Source organism: Alnus glutinosa, chromosome 1, assembly GCF_958979055.1.
Source record: "Alnus glutinosa chromosome 1, dhAlnGlut1.1, whole genome shotgun sequence".
Classification (NCBI taxonomy): Eukaryota; Viridiplantae; Streptophyta; class Magnoliopsida; order Fagales; family Betulaceae; genus Alnus; species Alnus glutinosa.
Window position 1 is genome coordinate 8091142 of NC_084886.1, and position 17424 is coordinate 8108565.

Consider the following 17424-nt stretch of genomic DNA (forward strand, 5'->3'; position numbering starts at 1 on the left):
ACTGCTTCAAGCCAATAGACCCATCTATTGGGATTTTCTGAAAAATTTGGATGATTGATTTGGGATTTTATGTAAACCCTTACACTTTGTCAAATAATTGACAAGGACAAAGTTTGATAAAAGAAAGGCTTGATCGGGGTATTGCTTCAAGCTAAGAGCATCTCCAGCAGGAGAGCTATTTTAACCAAAAAGTTAAATTTGGCAATTTTTGTCTCTTTTTCTTCCTCTATAACAAAGTAGTTATTCCAACTTTTTTCAAAACTTCGTGAACAGTGAATATCCACTATTGACTATTCACAGTTCACATATCTACTATTTTTTTTTTCTTTCTCTTCCCTCTTTCTCTCACTCCTATCTCTTGCCCACCGAAGAATCTCTCGCCCACCAGAGAAGACGAAGTCCGACGCTGACGCCGACGCCTCTCTCTCTGCGCTGACGCCGAGGTCCGATCGAGCCTCCCAAAGCTCCGGCGCTGAACGAGGCCGTCCTTGACGACCTAGATGTCGACGCCGTCTGCGTGCCCCTGCCCACCGGCCTCCACGTACATTGGGCCATTCTCGTCGCCTAGAAGAAGCAACACCTGTTGCTCGAGAAGCCACCATCAATCGTACCGGTTCTGGGTCTTGAGTGTGGGTGGGCAAGTGCTGGTGGATGCGGTAGAAAATGGAAGAGAGAGACAGAGAAAATAAAACAATAAAAAAAGATTGAAAAATAATATTTAAATAAAATGAAGAGTAGGATAAAGAGTATTGTTATAGTGTTTTTAAAAAAGTGAGTAGTTAAAGTAGATATTGGTACTTTTTCAGTAGCTATTTTAACCAGAACTACTAGAGATGCTCTAATAGATCCATCTATTCCTTTCATTTTCCATCACCCATTTACCGGCTCATACTTTTAATCACAACTCTTTGATATTAGACACAACTCTTACCTCCCCCTTTTTCCCTCGCCCTTTCCGCTTTGAAGAATTTTGGTCAAAAGATCCCACTTGTGGTATAGTCATTAATGAAGCTTGCTCTATAAAAACCACTGGATTATATCCCCAGTTTTTTGTTTGATTAGTAAACTCAAGAATACTAAATAGGCTATAAAATTTTGGATAAACATCACTTTGGCAATGTTGGAAGGAAATTAGATTCAACTCTTCAGCTTCTTGACCAGATTTAACAAGCTCCATCTTCTTATACCAACTTAGCTTTTGAGCTTTATCTTAAATCTCTTTTGAATGAATATATTCTCCGAGAAGAATCTTTATAGAAGAGTAAGTCTAGAGAAATTTGGCTCACTTGTAAGGATCTCAACACTAGGTTTTTTTATACTAGTATCCTTATTCGTCGCAGAAGAAATGCTATTGATCTTCTAAAATCCTCCATTGATGAATGGATCACTGATAGGACTGGTATTGGAGGCTGTTTTATTTCCCATTTTAAGAACTTATTTGCCTCATCCAATTCTTCTTTGAGTGAAGAGCTTCTTAATCTCTTTGATTGCTCTATATCAACTGAAGATAATTTATATTATATGCTATTCGTACTGAATCTGAGGTTTACAATGCTCTTGCTAGCCTAGGTACCTCTAGGGCTCCTGGACTTGATGGTTTTACTACTCTATTCTATATGAAATATTGGAACTATATTAAACTGATTGTTCTCAAAGTTGTCTGAAACTTTTTCAGGAACAATCACCTTCTCAAAGAGCAACACTATACTTTTATTGTTATGATTCCCAATAAGCTCGAAGCTTCCTCGGTTCATCACTATCGTCATATCAGTCTCTGCAATATTATTTATAAGATTATCTTCAAGTTACTTGCAAATAGGCTAAAGCCTCTTCTCAACAAGTTTATTTCTCCATTCCAGACTGCTTTTATGCCTAATCAGAATATACATGATAACTTCATCTTGGCTCACGAAATGCTTAATTCTCTCAAATCTAAACGACGCCGAGATGGTCTAATAGCTGTCAATATTGATATGAAAAAAGGCTTTTGATAAAATAGAATAGAATTTTCTGTTGACTATTCTTCGTAAACTTGAACTTCACCTGATTCGGATCAACTGGATTCAATTATGTATCTCAACATCTTCCTTTTTGACTTTACTTGATGGTAGCCCCCATTGGCTTATTTTCACCATCAAGGGTATCAGAGAATGTGATCAATTATCTCATTTTCTTTTCATTATTGCTTCTGAAGTTATTTCTCGCTTGCTTTGTAGTAGTCTTTGTGGTTTCAAAATAATTTGATCTTGTGCACCATTAAACCATATTCTCTTTGATGATGATTTGGTTATTTTTACCCATGACACATATGGAGAAGCTACTATTATTAAAAATTGTCTTAAGAAATATGGCTCTTGGTATGAACAAACTGTCAACATCAACAAATCATTTATTCTTTTTGTTCACACTTTTTGTTATGAATTCTCGTGAGATAGGTATAATCAAAAGTTAATAACACAAATAAAAAAAAATATGAAAGTTAATATCCAAATTATATATATATATATATATATATATATATATATATATATAGTATTTTCATCCTTAAAAGGGTCAAATAATGCCAAAATGTTTTAAATTCAAACAAATAATAGCCATGATCGATCGATCAAACATCTTAAATAATGCTTAAATGTTTTAAATTCGGACAAATAATAGTCAGGATCGATCAAATATTTTAATTAGTATTCTTGATCCAGAACTTGTCAATCGCTATCCTTTAGACAGGTGTCACAAATCAATTCCCCAAGGCAACCACGGCTGAAGCACCCCGACCCCACTAGACGACAAGCCATTTGATTTCTTCGTAACTTGCCCGCGGTTTAGCATGCGGGTCAACTTTAAACTCTTTGCAGCCCTATTACTTGTCTAAGATGTCTACGCGGGAGTTCTATTTTTTATTATTTTTTTAATCTCTTATAAATATATACATGAAAGTTGAAATAATTAAACGTACAATGATACAAATCATACACATAATTAACAAAGCAGCAGGCTAGAAATTGTGAAGATAGCTTGAGAGGAAATATGTATGTGACAAGACCTCTTTCTCTGTACAAAAAGTCTCCTTCCGCGCTCTCATTGCCACCCCCTGAAGGTCCAAATTCCGGTATTTTGGTCATCCTAGATGAAGAAGCCGAGGCTACTTGTTGTTTCGGATTGTGCAAGAGTCATGAGCTCAGGGACCTGCCTTTCCCTCAGAACAAAAAGCTCACGCTTCGGTACTCAACAGGCGCTGGCGAGAACCAACATGTTTCTCATTTTTACGCTGCCTTCATTCCAGTTCTTAATCAGCCACTATCTTCCAATCGGTGCTATGCAATAAAGACGCGAGGGGGCCATAAAGGGTACGTATGCCTTTTATTGTTATCTGAATGTATCGTTTTATTATTTCTTTTCTTTTCTGCGATATCCCACTAGTTCCTATTCATGGCTGCTTTATCATCTATGACATCAGGCACACAAGTTAATTTGAAGTTTGCATTTTGGGTCTTAAAAACAATGGATAACTTCACAAAACTGACAAAAGGTATCGAATTATACGTCATTTTGAGATAAGGGTACTGAACTAACAAACGTCTCTAATTGGAGTATACAAGTTTTTAAACGTCTCATTTAAAAATATTCTGTTAGAATTTGCTGTTAAATCCTAATAGAGTACCTAAAATACCCATATTTTTTTATGAAAAAAAAAATGCTAGGATCTAGGTATTAGTCAAAATTTAACGAAATTTGTAAAAATACTCATACATGAATCTTTGAAAAAATTTATAATTTCACTTAAAAAAAAAACATAGGGGTATTTTTGAAAATTTTGCAGGATTTAACAATAAATCTTAACGGAGTACTCTTAAGTGAGATGTTTGGAAACTTGTATACCCCAGTTTGAGACATTTATTAGTTCAGTACTCTTATCTCAAAATGACGTATATTTTGATACATTTTTGTGAAATTATCCTTAAAACTATTTTTTTTTTTTTTTTTTTTGTGATATGAGTTGCACCAACTGGACATAGAATTAAGGAAATTAAGGGCTTCGAAATTACACGAGAGATCACAGCTCGAGGGCCGAGATACAACTACTATAGAGCTAGCTGTTGGGCAAAGAAATATTGGCTAGATATGAGCTCAATCATCGCTGATGATATCCAGATTTCACATGCTTACGCTTAATCTTGTGCTTCTTAGTTTGTTATTTTATTGTTATATCTATCATCATCAGAAGTTGATTTTAGTCGTGCAGTTAATTTTAATACACAACTAATTAAATATTACTCTTTTTTCTTCTTTTTTTTTGACATGTCCACAACTAATTAAATCTTACTTAGAATGGTTTATCTTACAAGTAAGATAAAATAGATTAATCATATCATATATAATATATTAACAAAACTTCAACATTAAAATTTGATTAGCAATTTTATATCTCAAAAAGCTAGAAGAATAATTATTAAATTATTTTTTAATATTTGATTGGGGGGGGGTACGGTGGCGGGGGGTTTTGAGCTAGATCTGCCCAGTGCCCACAGCTCACCCTCTGGAACTAGTCGATAAATATTAACTTTATTATATACAGTGGTGTAAGAATTCCAATTAAATAAATAGTTGTATGTTTTTTCTTTTCTTTTTTTTTTTTTTTTTTTTTTTGGTTTATCAATTTAAACTTTTAAGATAGAAGCATTTAACATTATATGGTATGGAAGAATAATGCTAACGTGGCTGTTTAACATTTTTCGGTATGGAAACAGAGATTTTGAATTTGACTCTTGATTAGGCACTAAACTTTCTATAAATACCAATGTATATGACTAATATAAATAAATAAATTCTAATTTATGTTACGAAATGGTCTTGCAGGGAAGCGTATGCAAATTCCAAGGAGGAGGACAAGGGAAGCTGCTTCTGCTTCAGCTATGTTCGTGATGTGCCACCAAAACCTTTGGATCCCAAGAACGTAGACCAGCAATTTGAGATATTTCGAAAGCGTGGCGGTTTTGTCGCCAAACCCTTATCTCCAGATGGGTTCCCTCCAAAGTTCCTCGGAAGAAAAGGGTGGACAGTGCAAACCTCGACTCCCCGCGATTTCCAGTTAGGTGACGACGCACTAGGCGTAGACGCTGCCCTCCGCGGTCGCCTTCCAGACTTCAACTTCCCGCTATCACACAAGAGTTCTCAACCGGTGGTTGTAGGAAAGTGGTATTCTCCTTTCATCTTCATTAGGGAAGGAACATTGAAAGATCAAATAAGGATATCAATGTATTACCAGATCACGCTCGAACAAAGATGGGAACGGGTGTTCGCATGCGAACATGATAATGACAGCCATGACAATGCTGTGGCCGTGGATGCTGTCGTTCAAAGAGAAGTTGTCTCGGTTGCTGGAAGGGAAGCTGCGGATGTAAATGTGGTTGATGGGGTGATGTGGTTTAGGAGCTTCAGCGAAGGGGGAGGAGAAATAAGTGCGGGGTTGAGCTTACTAGTCGTTGAGAGAATGAAGTGGGAGCAGGAAAGGGTTGGATGGGTTGGGGGGGAAGAGAAGCAGGTGACACTGAACAGAGTAGAGGAGTTTGGAGGGAAGGGGGGATGGAGGAAATTTGGTTTTTATGTTTTGGTTGAGAGGTTTGCAGTGAAACGAATGGATGGGAGCCTGGTATTAACCTATGATTTCAACCACATTAATCAGACTAGGAAAAATTGGGAGTGAAAGTTCTTCTTGTCTTCTAAAACCCTGTAAAATTCTAGCTGTTGGTGTGTTCTTGTATGTGCGGTACAAAAGTTGCCTACTTTTCATTCTGTATTTGGTTATTGTGTTATTTGCCTAATAAGAGTTTGGTTTTTTTTTTTGGTTGGAAGGCTCAAATCAATTCAACTCAGCCTTGTTTTCACTTTTATTTTTTTCGTTACAGGTTTGTATTTCAATTGTGACATGTTTGAAAGGAGATGAATGATTGGTGCACAATAATGTTGTGCAAATATCATTTCACTTGGAAGAAAGTGAGAGGGTTGATTTGGTAAAGTTTTTACAGGTTGTTTTGAAAAGAATTTTGAAATTTGAGAATTGATTGACGGGGGCGTATTTTAAATAAGTGTTGAACTTATGGTTTACTTGCAAAATGTTTTAGTAAAATTTTGAGAAGACTTTTTAAAAATAAAAAAAAAAAAAAAAAAAAAAAAATTAAAGAGTGTTCCCCAAATAAATTAAAAAATAAAAAATAAAAACTATGGTAGTTTACACTTAACGGTGGTGGCCGCCTTATGATAGCCACCACGGTGTACACGTTAGACAATCCCAACGGCCATTGAGTGATCATTAGACTGATCGAATGGCCTAGACATTCATTGCAGCTGCTAAAAGTTCATGGCATCCACTAATAATTTATGGGTAATGCTCAGGTGAAGCAATATTACGTCTCCGGTCTCCCTAGCACTGCTCATAATTTATAGTGGGTAATGTACGTGGGGCTATCAAACATTCTTAGCAGCTACGGTAGGGCCATTGAAAGTTTATGGCGATCACTGTAGGGCCGCCAAAAGTTTATAGTTGTTATTTTTTAAGAAGTGTTATAATTTGGGAAAAGTTTTTTTTTTTTTTTTTTTTTTTAAAAAAAAAAAAAAAAAGTATGTTAACATTGTATGTGACCACTTAAAAGTTCGTTTGGAAATTTTTGAAAACCAAAAAGAGTTTTTGAAAATTTTTCCAAACATACTTTCAAGTTGTTTTGAGTGATCCCCCGTAGATGATAGAAAGTCATTAAAATATGCAATTTTTGTTTTTTCAAGTTTCAGAGTAAAAGTTGTAAAAAAAATTGATGGTGTCACAAATTTTTGTCAATAAGTAAATAATATTAATATAAAAATTAACAATAAGATAAATAATAAAATAGAAGCTTAGAGTTGAGAGTAACGAAATATTCCACTATGCTATAGAATCACGCAAAAATATTGTTTGGAGGTTGATTTCGTTCTCCTGGAGTAATGCACTTAGTGCGATCAGGTCTTTTGACACATAACTTTCTAAGATTAGGATATAGCTATTACTTTTGAAAATATAGCATTTCCAACTTCAAATATAAAATAATTTTAAAAATCCTAACCAATCGGCTAAAACCACTGCTCCAAAAAATCTCTCTGCCACCCAATATGCCTTCCTCTAAGATAAATCAATCCATGACAAAACAATTTTAGCCCATGAAATATTTCACTAAATGAAACATAAGAAGGGCAATAGAATAGAGGGATGATGACCTTGAAATTGGACATGGATAAGGCTTTTGGCTATGAATTTGGATCCTTTTCATTTTAAATTGAGAGATACTTTCCATTTCAAATTGAGATATTCTCTCTATTTAGTGTAAAAGTGAGGGTGTAGTTGTCTTTTCACATTCTATAAAAATGTAAAAAGACAACTATGTCCTTACTGTTACACTAAATTGATAGAATATGAAATAGAGAGGATCCTTATCCTTTGACTACATGGAATGGGTTGAAAGTTGATCACTAATCAACATTTGTTGTGGATGGAAGCTCCAAAAAGCCAAAAACTTGCGACATATTCATTATTTCCTCAATGCCACTTTTAGAGCGTCTCCAGCAGGAGAGCTATTTTAATTAAAATAGTCAAATTTGACTATTTTTCCTTTTTTCCTTTTTTATTTTTTATTTTTTTATTCCTCCAACAAAGTAGTTATTGCAACTTTTTTCTTAACTTCATGAATTGTCTATTCACTGTTCATCTATTTATTTTATTATTATTATTAGTATTTTTTTCTCCCTCTCTACCGCCTCACTACCCTGCACCTGTCCTCCATCTCCTTTAGCTTCCCACTCCCAATCTTCACCATGAACTCCCTCACAAAGCTCATCCACGTCTCCAACGTCGACAAACCCGAAAACCCCATCTCTGCTGTCGTTTCGAACACTGCCCTCAAACACGGATAACCCGCCCAAATCTTCTTGGAGAGCTCGAAGGACTTGCGCTCATGGGGCTTGGGGGTTTATGAACTTGCAGGGAGGTGAGGGTGGCTCAGCTGCAATGGGGGTTGGAGATGGAAATGGAAACGGGAGAGAGAGAGAGAGAGAGAGAGAGAGAGAGAGAGAGAGAGAGAGAGAGAGAGAGAGAGAGAGAGAGAGAGAGAGAGAGAGAGAGAGAAAGAAAATCAATGGGGGTCGGGAGTTGGAGATGGAGACGGATACTAGAGAGAGAGAAAAAGAAAAAAAATCAATAAAAAAAGATTGAAAAATAATATTTTAAGAAAATGAAGAGTAGAATAAAAAATATTGTTTGAGCGTTTTTAAGAAAATAAGTAACTAAAGTAGATATTTGTAGTTTTTGAGTAACTACTTTAACTTTACCTACCGGAGATGCTCTAATGCATCATGGCTTTGAAAAGGAATTCTGGAGAACAATAAGGTAGTAGAAAAAATGCGCTTGTTGGGCCATCTCTAATGGGCAAAACATCAACATACGGTCTTCTCCATGGATCCCATCTCTCCCCTCTTTCAAACCCTTGCCCCCAATTCCAATCCTGTGAATACCCCTTATCTCCAAGTGGCTGACTTGATAAATCCCATAAACATATCAAGAAATTCACCCCTTAGACAATCCCCAGCAGCTTATGTAAATTTCAATCTATTTTCCATAACCAAACTCACTTTTTGCTAGTTTACATAACCACTTTTAAAACTATCCTCCAACAGATTATCTAAATTTATATTTATTTTATTAAAATAATCATTTATTTATTTATTTTTATTATTTTTGTTAAATCCTCATGTCCACTCCTCTCTACAGACCCGAAATCATCTCACAAGCATTTCATCAACCAAATGACCTGCACTTTCAAGATCAAAATCAACCCACGGTAACTCACCACAACATTATCAACCAACCAAAATCAACCAAAATTATCACATAGACACACCACACAGACTACACACAACCGGCAACCATCATGGCATCACCACCGCACCACCATCGCACTAGACAACCAGCAACCATAACCGCCGAACCGGACAACCGGCAACCATAACCACCGCACCAGACCGCCAAAAACCTCCAAAAGATCGGCAACCCAAACCCAGAAACTTCCAAAAGATCGGCAATCCAAACCCATACACCCTAACTCAAAAACTTCCAGAAAATTGGCAACCCGTACCCATCCTCCCAAATCCCAATATGAAACGGCGTCGCTGGGTTTCACGGCGAGTCTACGGATCAATTGGATTAGGCCAACGAGGACCACAAGGAGGACGAAGTTCTTGGCGAAGATGAACACGGTGACCCACGGGTTCTGCTCAAGCTTGTGAAGGAGGGGCTTGCAAGCGCAGCGAAATGCTGCGTTGGTGGTGTTGGCCATGAGTTTCTTCGCTTGCTGGGCCTTTATCGTCACCGCCGGTGGGGTTGGGTTAGGGAAGCGAGGCTTCATTGACGCCGAGCGATTCGACGTTGGTGGTCCTCTTCTCGGTCGCCATCATACCCATCCTCCAAGCATGATCGATTGAGAGAGAGAACGCCAAAGAACAAGCAAGAAAATGTGCGCAAAGAAAGAACAAGAAGCTTCGAGAGAGTGAGAAAAAGTAAGAAAAAATAATAAAATATAAGATATATCTGTGAACAGTATCACGCCGCATGTGGTGTGATACTGTTCACAAATGGACGATGGAGCTATTATGGCGTTGGGTTGCATAATCTGATGGAGGAAGATTTTATTGTTTCTGCCATCTACTATAGCTAAGAGTTGAGTTTACATACACTGCTGGGGATTGATCCCATCACTCTTCAACAAATCCACAAATCCAAAATATCCACCTTGCCTAGATCAATACTCTAGAGTCTAACATATGGAATTGGCCCAATTGGGCTCCCTCCCCATCTGACCATTTTTACAGGAGTTGTGATTATAAGTGGTTATCTAATCACAACTCTATGTAAAAACTGTGAAAACAAACAAAAATATCCTCGGCAAAATATATTAACTTCCATATAACCTGATGACTTAAGCTCACCAACTAGCCAACTAGCCAACTAGGTGATGCTCTCAGCTGGCTCAATTTTTAATTAGCTAGCCCTACTTAAATTACTAGCAATCCATGCTGAATTTTAATCGAAATTTCACCCTAAACACATATATACATTCTTTCCTCAATGCCAATTTTTTTTTTTTCTAATTTTTTTTTAAAAAAATTAATTTAATTTAATTTAACCTTTTTTATTTTTTATTTTTTACATCAACCATTTCCGTGCAGCACCAAAATGGTAAAACTAAAAAGTGAAAACCCTAGTAAAAGACTTTGAAACACAAGTTACAACCCGTGGACGCAGCGCCAAATTGGTAAAATTTCATTTCTGCCACTGCTTCACTCGGCGCCCGACATCGCCCCGCTTATTTAATTCCCCACCCGCTTCAAAATCCCTCCCTTCACGCCTCTCCGATTTTCACTACAAAGCGGGAAAACTCGAAGGAAAAGAAAGCGATGTACTTATATTATTGGTAGTAGTATTAGGTATCTAGTGTTGGAAATGGCGAATGTAATTGATCAAGATCAGCAATGGCTGCTCAACTGCTTGTCCGCCACTCTCGACCCCAACCACGAGGTCCGCACCTTCGCTGAAGCTTCCCTTAATCAGGCCTCTCTTCAACCAGGTTTCATTTTCTTCTCTATTTCTCTGAGAACCTTGTATGCTGCTCATAAATCGGCACTTGTATTAACTGTGTCAACATTGATCTTCCTCGGTGTAATTTTGCTGGTATTAATTAAATCAAGTTTGGCTTCAAGAAGTATGTCCTATGTGGTGTATGTCTCATATTCATTTCAGTCTTTTTACTGAGAAGGTCGGATTTTGACATATCCAATTCTGGTTTGTGGATTTCCTGATTGTGTTGGATGCTGCTGCGTGGTCTGTTTAAGTCGTGTGTTTTTTTTTTTTTTAGCTTGAATTAGGTGTTTGAGATCGAGAATAGGCAATAGGTGGTTGAGATGGATTATTAGGTCTGCCCTAGGAAGTTTGTCTGTTCTGTAGAGCTTAAGTGTATCATATCATCATTAATTGGAGCCCGATAAGGCAGAATGCTGAATATGAGGGGTACAATCGGGTTCAAACTGGGAAGAGATTCTGAGGTTTCTGAGGATGTGCCCAACGTAGCGGCTGTTTCTCCTCAAAAGCTAAGTGCATGATTGGAGGAATTACACTTACAAAATAGTACATAATTGGAGAAATAACGCAGAGAATGGCTGAGTTGTTAGGAATGTAACGATAGTCTATCTAGGTGGTGAATCTTTTACTGATAAATAGATGTCATGTTTTAGGAAAGCTCTTTGCTTTTGAGTCCCAATGACGTTCATAGTGAACTTATGGGCATGAGTGACTGAGAGATGAGGAGGTACATTCTATAGATTATCAGTCAATTAAATATTTGGTTTTATTTACCAAAAGAGGTTGAGATTGAAGGCAGGGACAAGATAAATGCTAAAAGTGCATAGGGAGGGAGAGGTTGAAGGATTTTTTATTTTTTTTGATAAGTAAAAAAATTTTATAAAAAAACGTAAGGCACCCCTAAGTATACAGGAAGTATACACAAAAACAACTAAAGCAGCCCACAACAATAAAAAAAATCCAAGAATCCCTCAAATGCCTAAGCCTTCAAACCCAAACCCGCAAGGAACTCTCAACACTAAAACAAGTGAGCCTTGCCTTTCCTGTGCCGGGAGGACGCACTTGAATTGCAGTAGTTAATGGAGCTTACCATATTCAACAGCTCCCTCCTACCTTTGGTCTTTGGATGCACAACTTTAACTCCCTAATGGAAGTTCTCTTCAATGGCATCCAGAACCGCCAAAGACGGATCCACATCCTCATCACTATCCAACTTCCAATCCAAGGCTATGTCGGGAGGTAAAACACCCAAAGGGTAAGAGGAATCTACATCCTCTCCATCTCAAACCTTGTCGCCTTGCTCCCACACAACCACCTCCCCAGACGAATCAAAACCTACTGGCCGCTTATGAGATTGGGTCAAACCATTCATCCTGAAATCCTCACCTTTTACGGCGGTTGGAGTGACGCAACCATCCAAAGGGGAGGGAGCCCTTACCACCCCATCTTCCTTAACAACCTTTGTCGATGCTTACACAACTATCACTTTATGCGAGAGATGAGGAGAAATAACTTACACAGCCGGGTTCGGGTTGAGAAACCCCCTCTGAAGAAAACCCCTCACGGAGTAGAAAGCAGAGGCTGAAAGGATTATGGATCAATGCAAAGACAAATCCACAATCACTTAGGATTTAATTCAATGGTTATGGTCCTTGACTTGTCAAAATAGAACGAAAGAAAAAAACAAAAACAAAGAGAGATGGTCCTTGATGGACAGCTGGACGGAGGCTGGACTGCTATAGCCGACTACAGATAATTGGTGATTAAAAATGCTGTTGTTTTGTTGGCCCAAAAAGGGACTCTTGAGTTGAGTATTAAGTTATTTTTGATAATCTCTAGAAGTGCTATATGTTTTTTCTTTTTATTTATTTATTTATTTCATGGGTTCAAAATGTAGAAGCTTGTATTGCTTTATGGAGAAATTGGGTGTACTGTTAAAAGAAGAAAACAATGCATATTATGTCAAGATTTAAGCTGCTCAAAGTTACCACAAAATTTCTGTGAAGCTATCATGCAATGGCAGCCATTGCACTTAAGAAATATTTTTGCTGAAGGTACTAACTAAAATTGATCTTTAATAGCTAATATTGTCTTGAAACCTTATAGTCCTAATTTTGACCGTTTAGAGAGTAATGCAATGTAATCTTTCTGGTAGTTGTATTGCTACATTTTCACATGGGGTATGCCTTGGGCTTATTATTGCTTTATGCATATACAATATCTTGTTTGCCATTTTTCTATCCTTGATTCTAGTTTCCGACAATCGTAGGTGGTTGTCATGCCCATCGAACAGTCATTTACATTCTTTTTCTGCTTTTCTGGTAATACACGGACGGTAACTGCTGCACATAAAAACTTACAACTTGATGATTCTATAATTTGTCCATGAAGGTTTTGGAACTGCCCTATCCAAGGTTGCTGCAAACAGGGAGCTCGCACTGGGTTTGCGACAGATATCCTTTGATTACAAATAAACTCATATAGTTACACGTATATTTTTATTTATTCATTGTCATTATTTTCTGCTTTTTCTCCTCTTACTCCCTGCTGATCAAAGAATTATCTTGTAAGGTGTTCCATACTAGAGGTTGCACAATGATTGAGAAAAAAGCGTTTGTTTTCCATCTTGCTATTCAATTGTATATATTAGTAAAAGTAGTGTAATTGACTAATATACCCGTGTGTGGTATACTATATTATATGAACTCCCTTTAACCTTTACAACAAACTTACTCTTTGTAACATAAGGTTTAATGTACTTCTACCTAGCTGCCATCCTTCTGAAGCAGTTCATTAAGAAACACTGGCTTCTATTGACCATCAAGATAAAAAGACCAGCATGCTTACTGAAAGCTACTTTTCTTGTATTGACCTTCTTGAAAATTCTCATATGTTGCATAATAATATGGCATTTTATCTTGTAAGATTTAACATACTTCTACCTAGCTGCCGTCCTTCTGAAGCAGTTCATTAAGAAACACTGGCAGGAGGGGGAGGAATCTTTTGAACATCCGGCTGTTTCAAGTGACGAAAAGGTATATATGACATTTGACATTGCTGATTGCATTTTGTAATTTTTGAGCTTTTATAAACCTTATAGTTTATTTATTTAATTTTAATCTTACTTGTACATTCCTGAAATTGTAATGCAACTCCATGAGAAATCTAAAATTTTCCAAAATCCGGGAAGTGACCGTTCCCTCACATTTGAAGTCGAGTTTTCCATGTTTGAGAAGCTAGTGAAAACATGTTACGACCACACCTGATATAAAATCTTAAAAAATATAAAGAATTTAAACTCTAACCATCCATAATAAAAATGATATCATAGTAATCATGACTCCAAAAACATATGAAGAATTTCAATCGACCTCCAAATACGATGGACCAATCAATCTCCTCAATATGGTTATTACAAAAATTATTCCAAGTCTGGTAAAATGTTAATTACTCAAATACAAGAGCTCTAGCAAAAAGAAAAATCCTCAAGCATCTCCACTTGAGGCAGTTAGAAAACACAGTTTACAGAACAGCTAGTCTGAAAAGATTATAAACAACATATATGAGCTACAAAGCCCAGTAAGTAGAAAGTTACAACCCAAAATAATGAAGTGGGTATAGAAAGATTTTATATAATAAGCTGAAGTAGAAGCGGTACAACTAATTCAATTGGCTAGGATGCAACAACAAATAAGTTATTATGTTTTGATAAGTAAATCATTCTCATTAGAAAGCGCAAAATGGTGCAACCCAAGTACACATGAAGTATACAAGAGACCCCTAATTAGGAAGAGGGAGAAGAACACAAATCCAAAAATTCTGAAAAATTAGAAAAGCAAGAAATGTTGTGAGCCGCCACCCAAACATAAAGAGATTTGAACATAATAACTTCTAACTCTAACACTGTTCTCTCATAATCTTTGAAGTTATGAGCATTGACGTGGCCGTTTTGTGTACAAAAATATAAATAATAAAATTATCACTCGTAATAGTATGAAACCTTGTAGGATATGGCTATATTGAGGGTGTTGAACCTCAAGGACTGCGTAGGTGTTGCTATCAAGTTTTTCAAGGTTAAATATAACTTAATTAAAAGAAGTTTGATTTTATTTTATTTATAACTAAATTAAATGCATAAAACTAAAGACATAAAAATAAAGATTTTTGTGATGAGAGAAAGAATAGGGAATGATTTCACCACTCACCGCATAACAATGGTCAATCATAAATTAACAAGGAAAATTCATACTATGCATGATATAGGGCTCGTCTCACTCGAGTAGTCAAGAAATTACCTCTAAAGAATAAGTATAATCCATCATCGGTTGACACCGACCGTCCACCTAACCATTAAGATGCGGTACGACCTGTCTTCTCTAGGTATGAATTAGCTACGTCTTTAATAGGATACACACAATCAATGAAAAAGTTTAACCCATCTTCGGTTGGTACGAACCGCCTACCTAAATTACACTAAACTAGGGTATAGTACAATTCGTCTTCCCTAGGTATGGCCTATCTAACCCTCTTGATTATATATCAATTAAAACCGTTGTATAACAATCATTCACATAATCACATAAAATATAAAGGATTGAGTTCAATCAATATAAAAGACTTTCTAAGACAAGATAAGAAATTCATAATGATTGAATATAAACATTAAGATCAATTCTCACAGTTATACAATCATCATGCATATAGAAAATCCCAAATTAAAATACAATGAAACCATTGTTACTTGGAAAGGGCAATGTCAACTTTTTATTATGAATTTAGCCGCTCATCGTAGTGCTGGGATGGCTTCTTGCCATGTTCTTCTCCTCTTCAACTTGTCAAGTCTTCAAAAAGAATTTCCTCTCTTGAAGCTTAGGGGTCTATTTATAGAGATTATGAGATGCTTAAAAGCCCTAGGAATCTAAGAGAAATCAGAACTTAGTCTCTTAGTCTAAGTAGGAGATTGAAAATTCAATCCAAGTAGGAAAATGATTCCAAATTTGTCCAGATCTGCGGTCTTTTATTGTGGGGCGATTTTGAGATTGTAAACGTCCGAATTAGGAAAAAACTATTTCTGACATATTTGTTTCATTTTTTAGTATCTTTTCAACGCCACCAATTTCATTGCATTCCAAGATCTGAGCAGAAAGTTCTGATCCAAACACTGAGATGTGTGCAGAATCCAAATTTGAATCCAATCCGATTTTGACTCTTAGTGGAGAAATTTCGATTTAATCCTACCCTTGATTTGATTAAACTTAACCACATCATATAGGTCTTCTATTATGATTGACTAAGTTTAACTATATCTTCTAGGTCTTCTCAAAGTGTGCTTTAAGCTCAAAATCAATAAAATTAATTGCATCTTTATTTAAAACCTGAAAACAATAAAATAACACAAAATCAAACAAATAACAATGTTAAGGAATTAACATATGCAAGTTAAGGGGCTTGAATGTGCGACATTCGACGCTTATCAAGCATTATTCTCTCTCAAAATGCACCACATTTAGCACAAAGGAGCCAATCTCCATGCTTTTGATCTACAACGGCTTCTCAACTGACCTCTAAGGGAGGTGGGGGGTCTGGAACTTGTTAATGTTCAATCGTGCTCTCTTAGGGAAATAGCTATGGAGATATGTGCATGAGAGAGAGAGGTTTGGTGGAGATTTGTGGACTCTTAAGTTTGGTAGTTCGTGGGGTGGGTGATGTTCTACTGAGCCTCTTGGGACGTATGCGGTGGGGTTATGCAAGAATATTAAAAGGGGTTGGGAGAAGTTCTCTAGCCATATCCGATTTGAGGTGGGAGATGGCTCCAATGTTAGTTTCTGGCATGATCTGTAGTGTGAGGATATGGCACTTAAGGAAGCCTTTTTCATATTTATGTGGCATTGCTCGTCAAATGATGCTTTTGTTGCGGTTCACTTGGAGATTTCGGATGGCTCCAATCAATGGAATGTAAGTTTGCTATAGTGGCTCATGATTGGGAGGTAAATGATGCAAAAGATGACCTACATTAGTGTAGATTTATTGATGCATGTCTTTTAGTTTTCCTTTAATCTTCAATTCTTAGTTTATGCTGCTATCATATGCTGTCATAACAATTTTAGTTTTGCCCGGCGTCAGTAGATGTCTTTGCCTCGTTTTTCAGGGTGTTGTATTTAGTTAGAGTGAGACGGGAAGGTGAAGACAAGCTTTGGTGGGTTCCCTCCAAAAGAGGTTTGTTTGCAATTAGATCCTTATATAATGTCTTGATTTGCAATGATGGCGCTCATTTCCCTTGGAAGAGTGTTTGGCGGACTAAGATTCCTTTGATGGTGGCTTTTTTTGCTTGGTCGGCTGCCCTAGGTAAGATCCTTACTATGGATAATATGAGGAAGCGACATGTTATCGTGGTTGATAAGTGTTGTATGTGTAAAAGGAATGGGGAGTCTGTGGACCGTCTTCCTCTCCATTGTGAGGTTGCTGGGGCTTTATGGGATTTTCTTCTGTCAATTTGGATTGTCTTGGGTTAGGCCTTGACGAGTAATTGACTTATACGCATGTTGGTGAACTGTTGGTAGCACTCGAAGTGCTGTTGTGTGGAAGATGGTGCTTTCGTGTCTGTTGTAGTGTCTATGGAGGGAAAAAAAATGATAGAAGCTTTGAGGACCGTGATTAGTTATCTTTGTATCTTTATTTTTCTTTAATTTGTATATTTTTTTTGATAAATAATGTCATATCATTGATAAGGCGTAGATGGGTGCAACCTTAGTACACTGAGAGTATACAAG

The 17424-nt window shown here is 36.8% G+C and overlaps 2 protein-coding genes across 4 annotated transcripts in view; both read left to right on the plus strand.

The window, feature by feature from the left end:
• The first annotated feature begins 2945 nt into the window (after positions 1–2945).
• Positions 2946–5843, plus strand: LOC133870344 (uncharacterized). The gene is made up of 2 exons (XM_062307443.1): positions 2946–3347; positions 4858–5843. The coding sequence occupies exons 1-2, from the start codon at positions 3028–3030 to the stop codon at positions 5702–5704; spliced, it is 1167 nt and encodes a 388-aa protein (XP_062163427.1). The 5' UTR covers positions 2946–3027; the 3' UTR covers positions 5705–5843.
• A 4496-nt stretch (positions 5844–10339) lies between these two features.
• LOC133870355 (uncharacterized) overlaps positions 10340–17424 on the plus strand; it is a 33649-nt gene continuing 26564 nt past the window's right edge. For 2 of the 3 annotated variants that reach the window (XM_062307456.1, XM_062307464.1), the window contains exon 1: positions 13429–13689. Coding sequence is in view for 1 of the 3 variants with exons in the window: in XM_062307471.1 (XP_062163455.1) it covers positions 10520–10643; positions 13046–13107; positions 13597–13689 (279 nt within the window). In the remaining 2 variants the exon portion in view is untranslated. Of the gene's footprint in view, positions 10644–13045; positions 13108–13428; positions 13690–17424 lie in introns of those variants that run through there. The other variant, XM_062307471.1, reaches the window with a different exon arrangement.